Genomic DNA, 24,176 nt, shown 5'->3' with positions numbered 1-24,176 from the left:
AAACGATCCAAAAGTAATTATTAGATCTGCTGAGTCAGCACTGTAGTAGATTCTCAGCCTCTCCATAACAGCCAAAGTGCATTCAGCAGAATTCATGGCCATGACCTGGGAGCTGACTTTTTGGTGTGAACATTTTAATGGTTAATTAAAATCATCATCCTGTGATGATTTTTAACTTGATGGCATCTAGAATTACTGTGAAAACAGATTTACAGAATTCTGGTATATCCATAAGGTTGTTTCTAGATTAGGTTGAGGAGGGAAGGCCCACCATCTCGTGGTTTGGGGGTCTCAAACGGAAGGAAAAGAAAGAGTGAGCTGGGTACCAGCATTCTTTGCTGTGTGCTTCCTGACTGCGGATGCAGGGTGGCCAACTGTTGCATGCACCTGCCCCAGGATGGACTATATGCCCGAGCTTTGAGTGAAAAATGAACTTTTCTTTATGTTGCTTCTGTTAGACATTTTGTCACACGACCAAGGGAAGTGATGAATCCCACAGCTTCATTTCTCCTCTCATCACCCCACAGTGTTGCACTTTGAACTGCACGAAGAAGAGTGTCCTTCTTGGCATGCTATGTAACCAGCCTGTCTACCTTTAACCCTCAGGAAGCATCTCAAGGCCCCTTAGCTTGGAAATCCTGACTGAATCAACTGGGTGTGCACTGTGCCCTGCCAGCTTTCAGGTCTTCCTCTCCACAGAGCTCCTGCGCCCGGCCCTAACAATGAACCTGGGCTCTGTAAGAGCAGAGACTTCTCGTAGTTGTTGTTTATTCCCTTCATGGCATCTGGCAGCACTCAGAATGTTGGTTCAGGAATGTCACTGGGCCTCCTTCCATAGTTGCTAACCTAGTTTATACCAATAAGACGTGTGGAACACCACTAATAACTTTTCTTTCATCACACGAGATCCTGACATCTGGTGTATAAACGCTGACCCTTACTGCATATATACCTGTCCCTGTCTGTCACTGCTTGCCTGCCTATGAAACAGGTGGTGCAGCTTCCTCCAGGTTCAGACCCGGGCCTGTGAGACCTGCCCTTATTCCCTGTGCTGGAGATCAGACACAGTAATGTTTTCCTGAGTGCGCCTGTGTATGATCAGCAAGGCTAACGATTTAGTGGTGACATACTAGGTAGTCACTGGTCATTAGTCTTTAGAGCAGGCCAAGGATAAGATCCAATTAAGTGTTTAAATGTGACTTACAAAGTTGAGTACGTACACAAAGTTTAAAAACCAGGGACTCAATACGACCAACCAAATTGCTAAAAACACAGTCTGATTATACAGTTTGGACAAGAAGGAAAATCTAGAATCCAGGCATGCTGCCTAGACATAGCAGTGGGACACAGATACAAGAAAACCCCTTGAAGTCCATCCAGGCCCTTTCTCTGCTTGTGCCAGGGAGTCTCCGTGGGCAACCAGGCCTGACCATCTGACGGAACTAGAGTATTATTTAACCGTGGTGTAGTTGGTCCCTTGAAATCATTATCTTACAAAATCTTTCTGCTTCATAAGCAAACTACCAGATGGCAGGATCTGGACATGACTGTGAGGACCACTTTCTGCATCTTTATCATTGGCTGATCTCCCTCCTAACGAGGCTCCAAGTCATCCATCCGTGGATACCCACCTGCAAATGCTAGCACATGTTAGTTATTTTAAGAGCAAACCTGAATTCACAGGAGGAGAGTTACATCAGAGACGGCATCAGCACATTGTTAGTCCCTTTTGCCATGCTGTTCAAAACCCACTGATGGCAGGTTCACACTCCTGGGCTAGGGAAAGCGTGGGATACAGACTGGTCAGTGCCCATCCATCTCCTTCTGCTCACTGAATATCTTTAACGTACATGTAATTGATATGTTTCCTACCTTTCTGTTCCTGTCATTGCATGTGAATGAACACAAAATGTTACGTAGTTAGTTTTAATATTCATTTTTTTCTGGCTAATCATAAGTGTACTATTTTATACATAGGGGAAATGAAATATATCAATAACCAACAAAAATAATAACTTTAATGTCAGCACTGATCGAAAAAGGAAGAAGGAAAGGAAGGGGAGAGTGGAAGAGTAGGAAAAAGGACTAATAGCATATGATGCTAAAATGCTGTAGACCAGAGTGTGGCCAGCATCCAGCTCCACCCTCTGCCTGTTCTAATGCATGAAGACTTTTTGGAGCACAGCCAAGAGCCAAGTCCCTCTGTTTCTATCTTATACCCACTACAACAGCAACAGAGCGGAGGAGTTACAGGAGATTGTGTGCCCAGCCATCCTGAAATACTTACTGTCTAGCCCTTTATGGCTATTTCAGTGACTAATAAAACTTTCTGTCGATTTGTGGTCAGTTTCTTTTTCTCTCTCTCTTTATTTTTCTTTCTTTCTTTCCATCCTTCTTTCTTCCTACAAAGTTTGAATTCTGAGTATTAATTTATGCCCAGGAATGATATGCTTGTCATCTACTCTAGTCACATATTTAAGCTGTGATGAGCCAACATCTAAACAAAATCACTTGACTTCAGAATCCAGAGTTAAAAAGTTGAATACTAGGGTTCCTTTGTTGAAATGACTTTATGCGTAAGTTCATCTTGAAACAAAGAATAGTCTTTCTTAAGATACTCCAAGATAGTGCATAGAATGGAGGGAAGAATTTCACGTCTGTCTCACCATATCCTCAGCCAATACTGCTCTTTCTTTAACAGTTTTTATATTTCTCCAAGATCCAAGAAGAGGTCACTCTGACATTTATCTGAGTGGTGACATTTTTTAATTTTTTTGTAAAGAGTTGTAGGTTGGGGTGAAAATACAGAACGGAAGACAGTTTTAGTGGCAACACTTACCTCTCAAGACATACAAGACTTAGAGGATAGGGAGTGATTTATGTCTGTAGGGCCTATAGCCAAATTTCATAGGAAGAACAGGAAATTCCATGCATCTGTAGAAAATTTAATTTTCAAAATTCAGAAATATCTTTATAAAAGGCATTAGAGTAGATGATAGATGAGCACCAGGTAGCAAGTCTGTTGTGCTAGCACTTGAGGGAGGGGTAGAGTGAAAGATCACGAGTTCAAAGCCAATGTCAGATACAAATTAAATTAATTTAAGGCCAGTGTGGGGATATCTGAGGCCCAGACTTATGCATGCATGCATGTGTACATACACATGTACATACACAGTCTATGACTTCAATAACCACACTTGTGATTCAAAAGAAAGTGTTTATTAAGTCCAGTTGTACATTTGCTTCACTTTCACCCCCCCCCCCCCAAAAAAAATAAATAAGTCAAATTTCACCAAAACCAGTTTCTGCAGCAAAGCGGTGATTAGTGCTTTAAAGAAAGAAGTGTCAGCCGGGCGGTGGTGGCGCACGCCTTTAATCCCAGCACTCGGGAGGCAGAGCCAGGCGGATCTCTGTGAGTTCGAGGTCAGCCTGGGCTACCAAGTGAGCTCCAGGAAAGGCGCAAAGCTACACAGAGAAACCCTGTCTCGAAAAACCAAAAATAAATAAATAAATAAATAAATAAATAAATAAATAAATAAATAAATAAATAAATAAATAAATAAAAAAAAAGAAAGAAAGAAGTGTCAGCTTGTTCATAATTCTGGAAACACAGCATCTCCAAGCTGCCAGGATAGTGTGTGCAATAAGCCAAGGAAAGGGGAGTGGTGTATGCGTTCTCTTAAAGTGGGGGCTTAGCCTCTCCCCAGTGAGAAATGCCAAGCTGGCTACCCCGTGAGATTGGAGTGAACACGAGAAGGGAGAGTGTCTTTTAAATATGGCAAGTTACTTGATCTCTAGTAGGTTTACAAATCAATCAGAAAAGCTTTTAGCAAACCTTTCGTGTAGTGAGACCTAATGACCAATGGGCTCTGCTTAGCTGGTGGCACTGTTTGACCTCTGTAGATGGTGCCTATCCTAACTGTCCGGCTGGGGAAGGTCAGCTCTGATGTTCTATACATACTGACTGCACAGGAGTCAGACATGGCGTGGTGATGCACTAACGCCTCGTGACTGCCTCGGTGATTTTAGCACCAGGTGCTGTGGGTGGTAGAAGGATGTGCATTTCTTCACTCTCCCTTTCTTTTCCACGTTGGTGTGGAGATTGCTTCACCCATGCCATGGTCAGCTTCTTTTCAGTTTGCAAATTTCAGTTTTTCACGTGGACATTTGTTTTATTTCTCATAGTCACTTGGTCCTGAAACAAAGTGTTCGCTTTGTCTGTCATGCTGAAGGTACCTTGTCTGTCTGGCCATCCTGAACCTACTTTGTCTGTCTGTCCTGCCATCCCGAAGCCATTTTGCTCTAATAAAAAGACATGCTTTCTCTGGTAACAGGCCTGGCCTAGGACAGGGCAAAATTCTTCACTGACCAAATGGCCTGATCATTGGTCATGGACTTAAAAATTTTCCAACTTCTCTATATCCAAATACTTGTGGGATCTAAGAGCTTTATCTGTGTGTAAGGGATGGATATGTGCATGACCATGTTCTTACGTATGTGCAGGGCATGTACATTAATGCTCAAGTGTGTGTGGAGGCCAGAGATCAGCATCCTGTGTCTTCCTAGATCATTCTCCATGAATTTTGGGATGAGGATGCTCAATAAATCAAGAATTCATTAATTCAGCTGGACTCATTGGACAGTAAGTCTTAGGCATCCCCCTGTCTCAACTTCCCAGCACTGGGATTCCAGGCAGTGTTGCTATGCCCAACATTTTATGCAGTTCTGAGGAGTGAAACTCAGGTCCTCCTGCTCACATGGCAGCACTTTACCTACTGAGTGTTTCCACTGCCTCCAAGTCTTATTCTTACAGTTAGTCAGATTGGTCCGTGACCTTGGTCAAACGTGGACCTTGCTGAGCTTCAGAAATCAATGGAATCCGAACAAAAGCATCACTCAAAAGTTTCTGTTTGGTTATATGAGATGCCATATGGGGACAACTTAATGTGATTTCACAGACCACGGGATGAAGGGTGACTTCTTTCTTTTATCTTCTCAGAGCTAAATATGGCATTTGGCAGTCAGTAGATGCTCCCTGAGTCTCTGTGGAATATGCCAGATGAATGTTTCCATCACTCCCCCAACGAGGCTGAAATCCTATACATTCTTTGGGGATTTACATCCCTACAATATTTTCCTGAAAGCCTATAATTTTATATATTCTGATGTTCTGCTTTATTTTTTTATTTTTATTTTATTTTATCTTATTAGCACAACCATATGCCTTAAGGTAGATTCATGCTATTATCATATGAATCAACTATAAATCATTACAAGTCGGTGGAATTTTATCAACAGAAGCCAGAGCCAGAGCCTCGGCTGCTGTTAACCTCCCACTAGCTCTCCCAAAATTAAATCACCCTTAAAGCATTCTAAGTCTTGAGAGAGAAAAGGTTGAGCTCTTTAATGCATGTATTAATACTGCACAAGTAGTGCAAGGCCTGACTCCACGCCTACTGTTAATGATTCTTGCCAATTAACACGCATCCCAGAGGTGAACTGAAGTACAGTTTTGTTTGACTTCCATTTGAAAACCAAATTTCTTTGAGAAGTTCACACTGTGAAAGTTGACAGTCACGAGACAAGAATCAGAGCCATTCAGCCTCCAGAGTTCTGGGATCTCAATCAAAATCCCTCGCTGTTTACAGTCATCATGGCTAAGACTACGGACCCCAAAGACCTGCAGAGAATTTGGGGTCTCTGTAATTCTCCTTTTAATTCTTGTCCAACATGCTATAATTTTTGTGTTTAAGGAAAGCATGAAGGGACTGTAAAGATATATAATTTAGGGAATTCATATAGAGTGAGCTTTTATCAAAATGTCTAAAATTGAACCCTCAGGGCAGGACTTTTTGACATATAACACAGAATGACATCAATATCAAAGCCTGTTCCTTGACCCCTAGACCTTGCCACGTCCTCCCTGCCACCAGATGCTTATAGTGTGCTCTTGCCATAGACCAGAGGAAGCCATAACAAAGAAACTCTTAAGTCTCCCCTGAAACCCAGTTCTGGCTTGCTGTAAATCAAGGGCTTTCTGATTCTTTTTGATCCCATTATAACTGAACAACTTACCAGGTTTTTATCATCATGGGGAGATAAGTCACCCTGGCACTGTTCTCAGTGACGGGACTGGGGTCCTATCTCTCCTTCCCCATTGTGAATTACTGCCAAGGACTGTAATGTGAGCCAAGTCACGTCTCTTGAATCAGCTGTTCTTTTGATAGCTGGCATGAACATCTTCGCTGCAATTATATTCAACGCTTGCTTCCAACCGTGTGTGTGTGTGTGTGTGTGTGTGTGTGTGTGTGCTGTATGTATGAGCATTATGTAGTATATGCACATATGTATGTATGTGTGTGTGTGTGTGTGCTGTATGTATGAGCATTATGTAGTATATGCACGTATGTATGTGTGTGTGTGTGTGTGTGTGTGTGTGTACATGTGCTGAGGTAAGTGGATGGCATGGCATGTCCTGTTTTATCTTTTCGAGACAGTTTTGTTTTTCACTGAACTTGAAGCTGGACAGAAAGCCAACCAGCGTCAGCAATCCTCCTTTCTCTGCCCGCACCCACGTCAGCACTTAGATGACAGCATCATACAGCTGTTTGTGTGGGTGCTGGGGATCTGAACTCAGGTCCTCATGCTGGCACGGCAAATGTCCTCACCCAGTGAGCCATCTCCTCAATCCTACGCTCTCGTTCTTACAGAAGTAGGTCAGCGCTTCGAAAAGAAATACCTGCAGATTGGTAGCCTGCTGTCTGAGTATGGACCTTTGCTTTGTAAGTGATGTTGGCCAGGAGACGGTGCTGCTGAGGGAGGAGCTGCTGCAGTGTGTCACCCTGGAAGGATGGGAGCTTCCCCCTATTTTACAGAGCTTTCAGTTTTCCTATCAGAAATGTGTCTATCTGTTTGCAATTTGCTGAATATTTTAAGTGGTGCTAGCCAGCAGAAATGTGCTTGAATTTGCAACTTGAAGATACAGTGGACATTGCTGGGAAGTCAGGATAGAGGGGTCTGTCCAATGGTAGAATATCATAAGTTAAACTATCAGTCTTCATTTGTTATAGAAAAGAAACCCCTCAGGTTTTGTCAGTATTCTGTTGTTGTGAAGAGACACCGTGAACATGGCAACTCTTAAAAAAGAAACCATTTGGACTGGAGAGATGGCTCGGAGGTTAAGAGCACTGACTCCTCTTCCAGAGGTCCTGAATTCAATTCCCAGCAACCACATGGTGGCTCACAACCATCTGTAATGAGATCTGGTGCCCCCTTCTGGCCTGCAGTCATACATGCTGTATACATTAAAAAATAAATAAATCTTAAAAAAAAAAAAAAAAAGGAACCATAATTTAGAGCTTGCTTACAGTTTTAGAGGTTTAGTACATTACCATCATGGTGGGGAACACGGTGAGATGTGTGGTGGCATGCAGGCAGACATGGTGCAGGAGAAGGAGCCCAGAGTTCTACACCCAGACTTGCAGGCTCCAGAAAGAACAAGAGAGAGATTGAGCCTGGCTTGAGCATTTGAAACCCCAAAGCCCATCCCCAGTGACACACATCCTCCAACAAGGCCACACCTTCTAATGCCTGTCAGGCAGTGCCACTCGCAATGACTAAGCATGCAAATCTGTGAGCCTGTGGGGGCCATTCTTAATCAAACTACCGCATTCTCTATATTCTTATTACTGTTACATTAAAGTATCACGAGATACATCCGAGTATCAGGGATTATGTCATCTGATAAAAGACAGTCTTTAAACATAAGATTAACCTGTTTTTCTGTAATTTAAGACTTCCTAATAAAGTGATTTCATGCTGAGGGTAGAAGCGTTTGTTAACTGTCAATATTTTTACCACTTCCCTTCCCTTCCCAGGGACAAGGATACCCCTGTATTGATTGAGGATACCCTTGCTTCACTGGCCTCTCCTGGATTCACTAGTTGAACAATTAAACATGGCCTGAAAACCTCACTTCTTTCTGTGAAAGCATTTAACGTTCTTGAAATCATTCTCCCTCTGCGCTGATTTAAAGACTTTCTCAAGGCATGTCACTTTAGACCTCTAAGACACTCGACAGCTCATAAATTCTCTCACTTTGAAACTGGAGCACGTCATTGCTAAAGCCTCTCTCCCTGGTTGTTTATGGATGACTTGAGGCATCCTTCCCACGTCTTCTTCCTTCATGCTGTTCATCTCCTTCCACAACAATGTCTCTCTAGCCAACATGTAGTGCAAGGCTCACACCTAAAGCCAGTTGTCCTACTGGATCTTTTAAACAGGAGTGATACTCAAAGTTTGTGACCTTCCTGCCTTACCCTCTGTGCCCCTCTATGGCTTGCCCTTCCCCATACACCACATGGCACATTCCTGGTCGAGGGGGCTTGTCCATCCACCTACCCCAGGGCCATTACCCACCCAGCTGCATCAAACTGTAGGTAAATAATTACTCAGAGGGAATAATGCTGTGAGAAATACTTCTCCACTGGCCTAGTGTTAACATGTAAAATCAGACACATTGAAGATAGGCACCATAGTTTTAATTCGCATTCTGACGTGACTTTGAGCAAGCTACAGAGCCCCCTCAGAGTCTGTCACCCACAATCTAGAAAGGCAACAACAATGAAGCACTCTTCCTAGACTGGGTAAGAATTAGACAGGCAGAAATTCTTCATGAGGAGACTGGCAGAGGGGCTGGCCCATTGTGGATATGAGGTTTCCTGAACTCCCCTTTGTGTCCCTGGAAACTTCACTTGTTCCTCGGCTTTCCTTTCTTTGTCCAGATGATCTATGCAGCTCATCTCTCTTTAAATCCGTGCTTGTAGCTCGGGCTTGACTCACTGTCGTAGGCTGTGAAAGGAGCCAGGCTGTGGAGTCTAACACGTCCACAGTCCAAGTCTGTTTTGTGTGTTAATATCTCCAGGACCATGGGTGAGTGACCTGGGTTCATTGCAATGCTGTGTCTTCATATCTTAAACAGAGATGATAAAATGTGTTAAAAAGATTAAATGAGCAGACATATGCACAGCACCTAGCACACTGCCAGACATAGTAACTGTTTGAGTTCTGAATAAATCAGACCCACTGTGAAGATACTTAGAAAGCATTTAAGCTGAGTTTAGGCAGAGCCGCACAGGCTGAACCAACACTAGAAGGTTGGTGTTTTCTGTGAATGTCAGCGTTGAAGGGTTAAGCACTTTGTGTAAGCTCGGGACTTGTCATTTTGTAGCCAGGATGTAGACCAGTGTTTTCCAATCTTCCTAATGCTGCGACCCCTTAATACAGCTCCTCATGTTGTGGTGACCCCCAACCATAAAATTACTTTGTTACGAAATCATAACTATAATTTTGCTACCGTTGTGACTTGTAATGGAAATATCTGATATGCAGGATATCTGATATGTGACTCCCAAGGGGTTATGACCCACATGCTGAGAACCACTGATGTAGAGGTTTGAAAACTGCAGTGTTTGCCCAAACTGGGATTGGATTCTGTTTCAATGTATAGTTGGTTTCCTTGTGTACTCCTGAGCAGGTTGCTGGTGCATTAACTGAAAACAGTTGGGAGAGCCCAGCCTATGCCCAGAGGACCCTTTTCACAGCATCACCTTGCCTCTCTGCAAATTCACAGGCTGTTTCTCCAGAACATTCTACAGGGCTACATGGAAAGGAATCCAGACTCATCCTGGCCTAGCACGCCTAGATCAAACTGTTTCTCTAAAGGAAAGACAGGAAAATATTTTGGTTCTGTGGGCTACACAGAGTCCCTGGGGCTTATTTTTTCTTGTCTGATAATTTAAGTAACTCTTTGAAAATATGAAGGCCATTCTTAAGGAAAACTAGGGCACAAGTCAGACTGGCCCATAGACCATAATTTATGGATAAGAAATTCAAGACTGGAGGGAAGGAAGGGATGGAAGGCTGGGTTTCAACCTAGATGCACCAATGCTTTCCTCAGAGAGCAGAGAAATATACCCCATTACTTGTTTTTGATGTTGAAGACATTAATGCCTTGCTGATCCAGGGCATGCTGTAGTTGGATCCTTAGTCATCTTGTAGTGAGACCTCATCACACTGCTGTTTCCCATTGGGAGCTGATGAGGAGTGCTTTAAAACAGATGGAGCACAGACTGCAGAGATGGAAAACACAGAAGAAAGAGCTGTGTGAAAGAAATATTTAATCATAACATGAAAAACTCCTAGTGGCAACTTTTCCATTATGTTAAATTACACTCATTTCCATGCATTCCGAATATGTGTTTAAAAACAAAGGTTGTAATCTTCCTTCTTCTTGGTGTTCATCTCCCATGGATTTATGATTCCCTCCCTTGCAGGACTATGACTTGAGCCAGCTCCAGCAACCAGATACTGTAGAGCCTGACGCCATCAAGCCTGTGGGGATCAGACGGCTAGACGAGAGGCCCATCCATGCCGAGCCACAGTACCCTGTCCGATCTGCAGCCCCACACCCTGGGGACATTGGGGACTTCATCAATGAGGTGCAGAGACTCACTTTCTTTTTTAAAATTTTATTTCGTTAACACATATTAACTATACAGAATCAGTTTCATTATATGGTATGCACATGTATAATGTGTTTTGTTTATTCACCCCATTACATCTCTTGACCACACCCCCCCACTCACTCATCCCCCTCCTCCTCCCAAATAGTCCCCCTTCTGCTTTCATGTCTTTCTTTGTGGTGAACCCAAGTGTTTAATTAGGGTTAGTTACATGGCATGAGTTGGGTGTTCTATATAGGAACATTAGCAACTAACCAGGGTCTACACCATTGAAGAAAATGACTCACTTTCTTGTAGAGCATTTTATTGTGTGCTTAATGTTAGGTCTCTGTGAGCAACACATTTGGGACACATGTGTTGAATGTATTGAATACAGTTCATTCAAATATCATTATTTTTGAGTTTATGTTTATCTGAAAACAGATATGACTCCAATGACAGAGAGCAAACTTTTTTTTAATGTATGTGCAGGTGTACATGTATGTGCAGGTGTGTGTGTGTGTGTGTGTGAACCTACATTCACACGTGTTTGGAGACTAGAGGACAACCTAGGGTAACATTCCGTAGGCACTGTCTGTCCTGATTTTTTGAGACAGAATCTCTCACTGACCTGGAACTTGCCATGTGGACTAGCCTGGCTGGCCATCAAGCTCCAAGGACCTTCTGCCTGTTTCTACCCCCCCAGTGCTGGGATTATAAACATATGCACCCAGACTGGCTTTTTTTTTTCACATGGACACTGAGGATCAAACTCAGGTTCTCAAGCTTGCAGAGGAGGCACATTAAAGGCTAAGCTGTCTTCCCAGCACCCTGAATTGTTTCAGTCAAGCTGCATTGTACAATGGTGTTCATCATACATTAGAAGTAGCAGCCATTCTCTCCAAGAAGGATTTTTTCCTCTAGACTACAAGCAACAAACAGACTAGTACTGCCCTGCACTCGAACTTCATTTATTAGTATTAGTAATCTAACAGGAGCTCTCTTTGCCTTTTTCTACACTGTACCCTTTGAACCCACAGCTGCTGAGAATTCACCACCTCCCCATCAACTCATCACATGGCATTAGTTGAAAGAGTGGCTAAGTTAAATACTATGTGATTTGAACACTGGCCTTGCGGAGGTTAAAAAGCCTCCGTGTGAGAGAGTGAATTCTCTGTTGGACGCAACAGACACAATTGCACTGTCAGAGTTTTCTGTCGTTCCTTTATTTCATTGCTCCCAAGAGTCCTGTGGCTGATACTAAAGTTTTGACAGAGAATGACTTGTGCTTCTTCTGTTTAGATACTGGCCAGGCTTTTACTCAAATTCTCTCCCAGGATTTTTATTGTTCATATAAGACAGGGATGGCTATTGCTATAGCAGTAACTGTGTTCACTGCTCAGATGCTGGGCACTCCAAAGTCAACACCGGTCTCCATACATCACAATGTGCAAGGTGGCCATGGCATGTGACTTTAGTCATGTGTTGATGAGCCTGTAGCGGGCTTTCTTTTGGCCACCAGCCAGCTCCCACATCATGACACAGAGATAATATTAGTTATGAATGCTTGGCCTTATCTTATGCTTGTCTCACTAGCTCTTATAACTTAAACTAACCTGTTTCTCTTCATCTGAGTTTTGCCTTTGGGGTTTTTTAGCCTTTAATTCTGTACGTCCTACCCCTCGTCTGGCTGGCTGATGGCTGCCTGACTGGCTGGTCCCAGGGTCTCCCTAGTTCTTTCTTCTTCTCTCTCTTTTGAACCTAGATTCCTCCTCCTACTTACTCTCTCTGCCCGCCAGCCCACCTTACCCTCTTCTGCCTAGCTATTGGCTGTTCAGCTTTCTATTAGGCCAGTCAGGTGCCTTAGGCAGGCAAGGTGAAGTAGCAACACATCTTCACATATTAAACAAATGCAACAAAAACAAATGTAACACATCTTTGCCTAGTTAAAGTAATATTCCACAACATGAGCCTCTTGTTTCCTGGGCTTTGTTGACATCGATATACAATATATAAATGTCAGCAGTCTACTGTAGAGGTGCATATGGAGTAAGTTTTGAAATGGAGACTGGCAATTTTGCTCAGTGGATAAAGGCACATGCCACGATCTGATGATCTGAATTTGACCCTGACACCCACGTGGTGGAAGGGGAGAGCTGATCCTCACAAGTTGTCCTCCCACCTCCACATGAAAACAGTGGCATGTGCACATACACAATAAATAAAGTGTAAGAATAATAACTTATTTGACCAAGTTTTAAAACAGATTTGGAGTATTTCGCAGCATCTATAACTTTCTATTGCTGTCTGTTCCTGAGTAAAAAGAGGCTGCTTCTAAACATGCTGACTTCTGTTAAGTAGGTAACAGGTTAATTTGTGGCAGATATAGATTAAGATTATATAGTAGGTTAAAAAAAAAGTGCCAGTATCTCCCTTTTTCTATAATCTATGTTCTGACTTGCCCTGTTCTTACACACAGACCCGCTTAGAGACAATTGCAGGAAATTATGAACAGCTTTAGAGGTTTTTCTTTATGTAAGAATACCCAATGGGCTTATGTCTGGATTTGCTGTGTGTTGTTCTGTGAAAATGTGTTGAATTATCCTCTTGGGTGTTGAGTTTTAAGATATAATGAATTTTAGAACTATAGGTGTGAGAACTGGATTTCCTTGCAATCAAGAGTTGATGTGTAGAATTCAAAAACTTTCTTCTGCGTGGCCCTCTGGTATTAGTTCACGGTGGGAGTCAATCTCAGCTCTAATAATCTTCTCTTGGAAATAAAAATCAAGCACTAAGTACAGTTATAAGGCTAATCACGTCCTGGTTCCTGCCATTTCCCTCATTCCCCAAGTTCTTCTTACACTGCAGCCCTAAGATAATTGCAATCCCCCAAAGCATGACCCTTTGGACAGGAAAAACTTACACATTCTTGATCTGCAAGGCTACTGTAGCCATAAGGATCCAGTGCGAACATCTTGTTTATGAAACTGTCCTTGAGATGCCTCTCCCGACATCTTCCCCAGCTGCCTAGAGTGTGACTGTAAATATCCTGTCTGCCATTGAAGAGTGTGAATGTCGATATTCTCTCTTCCATTTGAGGGTGCAACTGTCAATATTTTCGTCTCTCACCTGAGTATATGAGTAGTTCTCTAGAGCAAAGGCTATTCCTTGTTCTGTGTGGCTAAGCTGTGAGGTTCAGTACTTTAGATGTATTAAGTGTGTTTTCACTTCCAGTCTTGTCATTGTGTTGGTGGGGACATGACTCCACCCATCCTCAGTCTAGGAGCCTCTGTTCTGTATTGATGTGATGCTCACATGCAAAGCCGGCCCCTCATGCCAGGGCTGAATGTGTTCCAGTTCCACCTCTGGTCCCTCACCAGCCTGCATATTGCAGATCATTGAAGGGGGGCTTTATTTGTGCTTTGCACCCTTGGCTTGTAATTGGATTCTGTTCTTCCAGATTTAAACTCATTTTTCCTTTATGAGGCCTTACCAAGCCAGAAAGGGGCAGGACACAGAGTAGAGATAGATACTATCCAGTGTCACCCCACCGCTACCTGAGGCTTACCCCCATTCATTAAAAAGCATTTATAGTTCTATTCAGCCTCCCTCTGAGGTCTCCTGTGGCCCGGGAAATGGGTCCTTATTCCTGGGGTGATTGGATGGGTTAGTGCAAGATACTTTGGCTAATGAATGAATAAATGGATAAAAGGGCCCCATTTGTAGTCATTTTCAAAATAGCAGCAAATCTGTGAAACTGAGTATTATCTCAAGATACAGAGAACGAAGAAAGGTAACCACAAACAGGCCTTGAAATGTCCAAGGACCAGTGAAGTGATTGTAGCTATAGCTTGCATGAAGCCCTGGGTTCAATCCCCAGCATCACATTAAACTGTCGGTGGTGGCACACACCTATAGTCCCAGCACTCAGTAGAGGCAGGAGCACAAGCTCAAGATCATTCTTAGCTCCCCAGTGGTTTCCATATCAGCCTTAGTTAAAGGACACCTTGTCTCACAAAAACCCAAAACAATGACAGCAAAATAGTCCTACAATTAGAAGCAGGAGAAAACTCCAAGCAGATTAAGGTGTCTCAAAAGCAACAAAATAGAGTACCAGGATATAAGAGTTATTTCCGTGGGCAAAGGAATCAAGACCAATACTCCCTAGAAGTTACAGAATTCTCAGAAGCGCTATGAGGAATCTTCCATCCCAGGTAACCATTACGACCCGCTCAATATCTTTCATTAACTCGGCAAACAAAATAAATACATGTATTTTGAAACATTTGAAGGCACCTGGAAAGAACTCCAGCACTCTTTGTGAAAACATTGCAAATACATACGAATTTATTTATCTCCAGGTCTTATTTGATTTAGCAGAGGACCAAATGTTCCAAAGGAAGAATAATATAGTGGTGATTATAATTGGAGCGCTTTCATAGATATAAGGAGTAGGGACGCTCATGAGAACATTCTCTAGCTTATTTATTTAAATAATGAATGAACGTTGCCCTGAATCTCACAAGAGAACTCATTTCTAGTCAAGCAGGAAGAGTAGAACAAGACACCTGTTTTCAGATTTTAGTTAGAATTTTATCCTGTTTGCATTTTTAAACACGACCTTCAGAAGGTGAGAAAATTGAAATAAATTCATTTAATCTCAGCTCCTTAGTAGATATTAGCATATCTCCAATAACTGCATTAATCTCACATGCCCTTATCTTAGAGGGATTAATACCACGTGTGCCCTTCTGTGAAAAGACTGACTTCTGACTTACATTGCTAAAAAAATCCAAAAGGGCCTTGTAGAAGAATTTGTTAAAACTATTAAAGCTTAAGCTGCCTCTTTCTCTTGTTAGCTACATTAGTTTGTCTACTTTAAAGAGTAACATCTCACTCCTAGAGGACTCAGGGTCTTGTCTGAGTTCAAATCCAGCTCATCTCAAAGCACTGGAATTTGGTACAAGGTCCAGATCCTTGAAGTTAGTCTCTCAGTTTCCAATTGTCTTCTTTTTTCTTTTTTCTTTTTTTTTTTTTAATTAAGGAATTTTTTTGTAAGCACGAAATAAAATAGAACCTTCTTTTAAGGTTTTTGTGAGAGCTTAGTAAAATGGCATGTGTGGACAGGTGTGATGGCACATACCTTTAATCCCAGGACTCTGGAGGCAGAGGCAGGCAGATCTCCGTGAGTTCAAGGCCAGCCTGGTCTACAGAACAAGTTCCAGGACAGGCAGGGCTACACAAAGGAACCCTGTCTTGAAAACCAAAACAACTACAAAAAATAGACAATATGTGTAAAATGTACGTGTCATACAATAGAGTCTCTGAATTGTTAAAAATGAGGTAGTGATTATTGCACACAATTTTTATCAATAAAAGATTCCCAATGGTCTTTTAATTGAAAATAAAATAATTAAATCTCTCGTTATAAAAATAATCACATCTTAAATTAAATTCTCTATAACCAAAGAGGTTAGTAATGTTAGTGTAGATATATAATGTAAAATGGTATACTATTATGTCAACCTGCATTTTATTTACTTATTTATGTTTCACTTTTGAGACAGGGTCTCTCTGTGTAGTCCTGGTTGTACTGGAGCTATAGACTCACAAAGATCCACCGACCTCTGCCTCCTGAGTGCTAGGATTAAAGGTATGGGCCGCCACCCCTGGCCCCAACTATATTTTAAATTTAGATCCTCTTAACAGAGTAGATATCGTGACAGACCTAATCTAGATGCTGAGATGAAAAAAAAAAAAAAAAAAAAAACTAAGTCTGGAGCATTTGGGAAAAGATTTCTTGTAGAAGAGAGGCTGGAACTCAGGCATTGTCCTGAAAAGCAGGATGTGAGTGTAAAACAGCCTCAGCAGGAGGGGGCCTCACACTCTGAAGTGATTCAAACAAGGTGATGCAAGAAGTGACTGGAGGGACCACAGGTTTGACTCCCATGACTGGAGAAGAAAAACTCAACAGCAGAAACAGCATTTCCAGTGGGCTAACTCATGAATGAGTGGCTAGTATATTAATCATATAGAAATACGCTGAGAAGCATTTCAGTCACAATGCAGCTAGAAGGAAATGAACATGAAAATAGACACTATATGCAGAATTCCACTTTCAGGTTTGGGAAACTGGTGCTCCATTCAGGTGTAGGTGTTCAGGTTGAGGTGAAGGGAAACAGTGTTTCTCCACAGAGATTTGGTTTTTTTTGTCTTGTTGATTCCTTAGACATCAATCAGACCTTGGGAAAACACCATCTAATTCTTCTATCTCAGCTTCTCTCTTCTATTGTTTACTTAAACTGTTAATCAATTTTAAGTTTAATTTTCTTAAATAAAGGAAGTTGCACGTTGAAGGTTTTGCCTACAGGGAGTGAAACCACATTAGTGAGAGACCAGCACTCATCCAAGGAGAGGAGCTGGAGTTCTGAGATGAGAAGAACAGCCAGAGGGCCCTGTTGCTCGGCTGTAGGCAGGACATGGGGAGCTGAGGCAAAGCTAGGACAAAGACTACAGAGGATGATGTCAGGAGATCAGTGGCTTTTTCTCCTTCCGTCCCTCTTGTGTTCCTCTCTGCAGAGTGTCTTTATAGTTCCCATCAAAGTGAGTCTCCACCCCAAAAGCATAGGCTCCAAAATCTATAAATACAAGCTCAGCAAGAAGTGGCCACAGCTTGCACTCTGCAGAGGACCTGAGACTGCAGAAAACTGATAAAGGCACCCAGATAAATTTATCTAGAGTTCAAGATCTTCTGCCCCATGAAAGGTGAACCAAGGAACCAAGCACACCTTTCTAAATTGAGTCAAACCTGGAGAGGAGAAACACGTGGCTGACTTGTAAATTTGGTAACGGTACTTTATACATCAAGTGACACAGTATCCGTGTCCAAGAATAAAGGAATCCATAAGGGGTCCAGAAGACTCTGCTCCCCCAGATTTATCCTGCAGTTTCTGACCACATGGCTGTAATTGCCGGTTTCTCAGCTTGGCTATGATCTTCTTAGTAAGTACCTCATTCAGAATTGTCCCATTCTGTTCTGAAGTACAAACCAATGCTAAGCATGGGAAAGGGCCTTAAAGTTCTTGACCCCTACCTGAAATGATAGCTTCACCAAGAATTCTTCCAGGTCAGTGATTTCACTCTTTCATAGTTATAAACCCAGAGACAACACACCATGCCCTACACGGCACAATTGTCTCTCACTAATCATGTTATAGCCTGAACTCCTTTGTAAAAGCAAAGAAAACAAATTCAAAACTACCATGGTGGTCAGAAGACCAAGATACAAGCTGAAATGTGTATTTTTCAAGATGAGAAGGATATTTTTAAGATTCTCAGCACCAGCTATGGGATCGATTTCTTCAAGCATTACACTGATCTTAAAGAGTGCTGAATTAAATGTGTTAAGAAATTTGCTGAAGATTGTCAGTCTTCTGACATACCGGTGAGGACCAGAGAGTTGCAGCATGAATCACTTGAACACAGAAATCTATGTCATCACTTTGCAATCCCTGAATCCAGACATACTTAACACTCTACCACCCTGCCGTTGACTCTTTTAGGATAGGGTATTGTATATCACAGATTGGCCTTGAACTCCTTAAACTGGCTTTGCAGCCATTCCAAGAATAACCTTAAACATCCCATCCTACCACCTCTGTCTGTAGGGTGCTATGATTACAGGTAGGCACCACAATGCCTAGTTAAGGCAGTGCTGAGGAGTCCAACACGGGGCGTCTTACATGCTGGGCAAGCTCTCTAGAAACTTCGCAGCACCCCCAACACATCTCTTTATAATAAAATCTTAATACCTGTTTTCAGGAAGTCCTTTGTACTCGGAATTTCCATGAAGCTTTTCGATTTCCTCCTGGGGTCTGTTTCATATGTAGACCAAAGCTAGATGGTGCTGAACTAGAGGACTCGTTTAGTAACTGTATTTGTAGTTGGTAGATTTTGTAGGAAAGGAGGGGATATAAGGTGATACTGAGTGACTGTAAACCCCAAGAGGGGTTTGAATCTAGTTTGTTCATACCCAGATCTCCAATGCATTAGAGTTACCGAAACCGAACCGGTGTGCCTTGAAGTGACTACATAAAATGAGAGAGTGAGTTCTTCGGCTTTTGCAGACCTGGGGCTGTAGTACCCGATAGCTGTTGCCGGCCTGCGGTAGTGAAGGCTGTACTTCTTGAACAAGTTCCAAGTCCATCAGTGGCCCTCCTTCCGTATCAACATGTAGTTTTCATTGCAAGGCCTGGGGAAAGTAAAGCCTGAGTGAGTGACAGACCATTCTCCAGGCTGACCAGAGAAAGGACTACAGCAGCACTGCGAGTCCCTTCAAGTGGCCTCTCTTCCTACTCCTCACACTGCGTTGGCCATAGCCAAGCCCGAGAGCTGGGTGGAGCAAGTCAACTGGGACTCTGGAGAGGCCCTTGTGGCATCTTGGGCGTGTGCTCTCCTGGGGATCACTGAGGACAGCAACCCAATCTACCACAGAAAGGAGACAGGGATCCTGAGAAAGTGTAGGTTGTGGTTCTCAGTCTTAGCAGAACTGCACTGTAGCTTATTCTAAAAATAAGCCAAGGAAAGTCTCGTCCAGAATTATATTTGTTTTACATATTGAAGTGGTTTGCTGAAGACTTTTAAAATTTTATTTAACAGCCCTTTCTGGGGTGGAAATAGTATAACATGATATGAGGGAAAGTTGTGCCTAATTATAAATGGTTAGGATTGTTGGTAAGAAATTCTTGGATGTGGGAGGGTTGGTAGGCTTTGGCTCTGGTTTTTGATGGGAGTCTAGCAGCTGCAGTTTTATTTCTTAAAATAACATGTCTTAACTTTGATTTCAAATGTCAATGCAAGATTTTTTTTTCTTTAAAAGTAACCATTAAAATATTAACTGGTGCTCATTGAGGTTTTCTGTGGCCAACACTGGTGAAGGCTTGAACCCTGTGTCTCTTTTGATCTTCAGGTAACCTTGTGACAGTCTCACATAAGCCAATTCTGGAGACTCAAGGTGAAAGTTGAGGTGTTGACTCAGATCCAATCTCAGAAACACTACAGCATATTGACTCCGATCTTAACTTTCCTGATGCTTCCTTATTCCTTATCTGTAAACTTATAAGGATTGAACATTCTCATTTTTAAAAAAGTTTCTTTTTTCTAAGTTTCATTTCTGATTGCTGTGGCAAAATACCCTGACAGAAGCAATTCCGGGAAGAAAGGACTTATTCAGGCTCGTAGTTGGAGGGGATAGCCCATCAAGGCGGGAAGGCAGGAAGCACAGGCTTCAAGGGGCTGGGTCACCACATTCAGTCAGCAGGGAGAGGAATAAGTGCATGCTACTCAGTTCCCTCCCTCTCCATTTATACAGTCCAGGATCCCTGTTAGGGAATGGTGCCACCCACAGCAGGCCTGTCTTCCCATCTCAGTTAATGTAACCAAGACCATTTCCCTACAGACATGCCCAGAGGATCATCTTCCAGTTGATTCTGGGTTCTGTAAATTGACCATTAACTCTAACCATCACACTTGCATAAGTTAATATGTACTGGAAAACATATGGATTATAAAGACTAATCTCTCAAGGAAAAAAAATCTATGACAAATCTCCACGTCTCAGAAAAAAGGAGGCCACCACACACCCATCAGCTTCTGCTGATCCGAAGCTCTAAGAAGACACTAATTGTGTGAAAACTGTTGTTGCTGTGTTGTGGAGCATCAGAATAGAATTGAGAAAATTCCCAAAGGACCTAAGTCTGGTTTTTTGGTTTTTTTTTTTTTTTTTTTGATGTTTTGTGGTGCATAATTAACAATTAGCTGTAGATACTTCAATTGCATATTTAAAAGCACCTGTTTCCAAGAGTTAAGAATGTGGATGCTAATCGCCTCCTTAGTTTGTGTTATTTATTCTTAAGACTCATACACACACACATACACATATGTATGTATATATATATTTCATTTTAGATTGACAAAATTTCTCTCTTCCCCAATATTTATCTTATACACAAGTATTGGGTCATGGCTTTCTGTGGCCTATGAAAGCTAGACGTCACCCTACTTTTTATTGAAAAAACTACTTTTAAATTTTCATAATATACAATCATTGTACATGGTAGTAGTGTTTTATATAAGACAGTTCACACAAGTGTGTGTTGTGCATTGGGCGTATTACTCCCGTACCCCTATCCACACCTTTTTCACTCTCCTCTTCCCCATTGGTCTTTGTTCCACAGCCATTCACTTCTACCTTCATACCATAAATCCATGTGTATAAACACACACACACACACACACACACACACACACACACACACACACACACACACACTGTTTTGTATATACGCATGAAATCCAAGAACCACAAATTACAGAAAATACACATTTGTCTTTCTGAGACTGGCTTAATTTCTCTGATTATTTCCAGGTGGATCCCCTGTGCTATGGACAGCATACTTTGAAGTTGCCCTATCTTTTCACACTATATCAATTAACTCCACATTTTATGTTCCAATAATAAGGTGATCTGATGTGACTCTGTATAGTAGTATCACATCTGACCTCTCATCAATCATCCTTTGATAGCCTTCCAAAATCAGGTCAATGTCACTTTCTCCGTGAATTCGGTCTTTGTGGTCATCTCTGTTTTCATTTTTTCAATTTCCTGGTGTTTGCCTAGATTTCATAGTTCTGACATTTGTCATGCGCTTTCTGGTATGACCATTCCTTCTGAACTACATTTTGAACAGACAGAGGACCGAGGACCACTTGATTCTTTATATATATTCTCTTTGATACACGCATAGTTTGTATTCAACTTCTTAATTGCCCCCCCCAAAGCCCCTTCCAGGTTCATGTATCACAAGGACCTTTGTGTTTGTTTCATGTTATCTGATCTACTAGTAAATTAAATTACTCTTTCAAAACTGCTCTTATCCCATGGACTTTTAGTCACATTTATTACATGTCCTGTCAAGGAAAGTGTTGTTCATGTTCAGTGATCGATTTTGTTGTTCTCGTAGTAATTACCACCTTAAAATTTAAGTTGCATTTTGGTAAATATTTTCTTTTGACCTAGCCATCGGTCTCCATATATCGTATCATTTAAGATCTTCTCTTACCAGCTACCAACAAATGACCCTTTCTTCTATCTGTCAAACACACTCCCCAGCCGGTCACTACCTCCTTCTTATGTCATGGGCACCCTTAGGATTGATTCCCTGAAAAAGATAATTGTCTGACTTCGAAGCCCCAGTCACCCCCCCTCCACCCATTTTTTTTTTTTTCTTGTATGCTGAAATTGCTGTGATCTTGCCAATGAGAACCTTTGAGCAAATTGTGATCCCTCGAGGGCGCTGGGGGTGACCTTGTGCTCTGGCAGCCGGAACCCTCCAGTAATTCCTTCCTGTCTCTCCCAACCTAGGGCCTTAAAGCTGCTGACAACGACCCCACAGCTCCACCCTATGACTCGCTCTTGGTCTTCGACTACGAGGGCAGCGGCTCCACGGCCGGCTCCTTGAGCTCTCTCAACTCCTCCAGTAGCGGCGGGGACCAGGACTATGACTACCTGAATGACTGGGGACCCCGCTTCAAGAAGCTGGCGGACATGTACGGCGGCGGCGACGACTGACCGACCGGCGGGACGGGGCGGACTTGGCTTTTGGACAAGTACGAACAGTTTCACCTGATATTCCCAAAAAGCATACAGAAGCTAGGCTTTAACTCTGTAGTCACTAGCACCTGCTTGCTGGAGGCTTTGGCGTAGGCTGCGAACCAGTTTGGGCTCCCAGGGAATATCAGTGATCCGATACTGTCAGCTACACTTGAATTTTACAGTACAGAAGCACTGGGATTTTATGTGCCTTTTTGTACCTTTTTCAGATTGGAATTAGTTTTCTGTTTAAGGCTTTAATGGTACTGATTTCTGAAACACTAAGGAGAAGACAAAATATTTTGTGGCGGGAGCAGAAAGTTAAACGTGATATGCTTCAACACACTTTTGTTACAATGCATTTGCTTTTGTTAAGATGCAGAATGAAATGAACAGATTAAAAAAAATTAACTCATGGAGTGATTTTGTTACCTTGGGGAGGGGGGGGTGAGACCATGAGATAGGAAAAATGTACATTACTTCTAGTTTTAGACTTTAGTTTTTTTTTTTTCCACTAAAATCTTAAAACTTACGCAGCTGGTTGCAGATAAAGGGAGTTTTCATATCACCGATTTGTAGCAAAATTGAATTTTTTCATAAACTAGAATGTTAGACACATTTTGGTCTTAATCCATGTACACTTTTTTATTTCCTGTATTTTTTCCACCTCGCTGTAAAAATGGTGTGTGTACATAATGTTTTATCAGCATAGACTATGGAGGAGTGCAGAGAACTCGGAACATGTGTATGTATTATTTGGACTTTGGATTCAGGTTTTTTGCATGTTAATATCTTTCGTTATGGATAAAGTATTTACAAAACAAAGTGACATTTGATTCAACTGTTGAGCTGTAGTTAGAATACTCAATTTTTAATTTTTAATTTTTTTAATTTCTTTTTTATTTTCTTTTTTTGTTGTTGTTTTGTTTTGTTTGGGGAGGGATAAAAGTTCTTAGCACAAATGTTTTACATAATTTGTACCAAAAAAATTACACAAAAAAAAAGAAAAGAAAAGTAAAAAGGGGTGGCCTGGTACTGGCAGCACTAGCAAGTGTGTGTTTTTTAAAAACAAAACAAACAAACAAAAAAATAAATAAAAAGAGAAAAAAGAAAAAAAAGCTTTTAAACTGGAAAGACCCTGACAACGGCTTTGCGTCTGTGTTGTGTACCAGATTATAAACAATACACCTCTGACCCCAGCGTTCTGAATAAAATGCTAATTTTGGATCTGGTGACTGGTTTGAACCTTTTCTTTCTCTTGTGGAGCTGCTTTCTGTGTCACAGAAACCCCAAGAGCTAGGGGGTCCTTGGGAGCAGCAGCACCAAATTACGTGTTTGCTCTTAGTCCCTTCCCACTGAAATGCCTGTCATTGTGGTGACTGCCACTTGAGACCTTACCATCTGGCTAGAAGAAAGACATCCATTGACTGGAAAAGGAACCTAGTGGCCATGGTATAAAAATGACGTCATGAACTTCGTTGACCAACATGAAATTGCTAGTTCACCTTTTGTTGCCACCGGAGCTGTTGGTTATGCTGAAGTGGGTGGTGGGCATGGCCTTGGGAACAGCAGTGGACACCTGCTCTGTCTCCCATACCCCATTGGAGCCATTGTTCTATGTTCCCAGTGAAGGATGCTCAGGCTTGGCTCCTAACTCTAACTTGACATTTCCTTTAAGTTGTGTGTGTTGTATGAGGAGCAGAGAGAAACAGTCATGCTAAGTTCTGTAAAACTGTTCATGTATCCTGCTGTGATTCATAAGTGAATTGTATGAGAATGGAGGGAACTCTCACTATTTTTCTATCTGATTCATAGTCACAGCACCACATATTCTTACAGTGTAGACTTTAGGAAACACATACAACATACCTCCTCTAAATAAATCTGCTATTTTTCGTCTCAACATAAAGGTTATGGTACACACACAGTGAAATGTGTTTTTCTGTTGACTGACCTGGTTGGCAATTCATCCTTGTCCCTTTTCTGATCCTGAGGTGTTAGGACTCTGGGAATTTCCATAATGA

General features: G+C 42.0%; 1 protein-coding gene across 2 annotated transcripts in view; it reads left to right on the top strand.

The window, feature by feature from the left end:
* Cdh2 (cadherin 2) overlaps positions 1-23,384 on the top strand; it is a 223,359-nt gene extending 199,975 nt beyond the window's left edge. For both annotated transcript variants that reach the window (XM_006983037.4, XM_076554771.1), the window contains exons 15-16: positions 10,335-10,499; positions 21,925-23,384. In XM_006983037.4, coding sequence (XP_006983099.1) covers positions 10,335-10,499; positions 21,925-22,131 — 372 coding nt within the window. In that variant the 3' untranslated portion in view covers positions 22,132-23,384. The remainder of the gene's footprint in view (positions 1-10,334; positions 10,500-21,924) is intronic.
* Positions 23,385-24,176: the final 792 nt, after the last annotated feature.

The sequence above is a fragment of the Peromyscus maniculatus genome, chromosome 19 (genome assembly GCF_049852395.1).
Source record: "Peromyscus maniculatus bairdii isolate BWxNUB_F1_BW_parent chromosome 19, HU_Pman_BW_mat_3.1, whole genome shotgun sequence".
Lineage (NCBI taxonomy): Eukaryota > Metazoa > Chordata > Mammalia > Rodentia > Cricetidae > Peromyscus > Peromyscus maniculatus.
The sequence above is the reverse complement of the archived record's forward strand: the minus strand, read 5'-3'. Positions and strand labels throughout refer to the sequence as shown.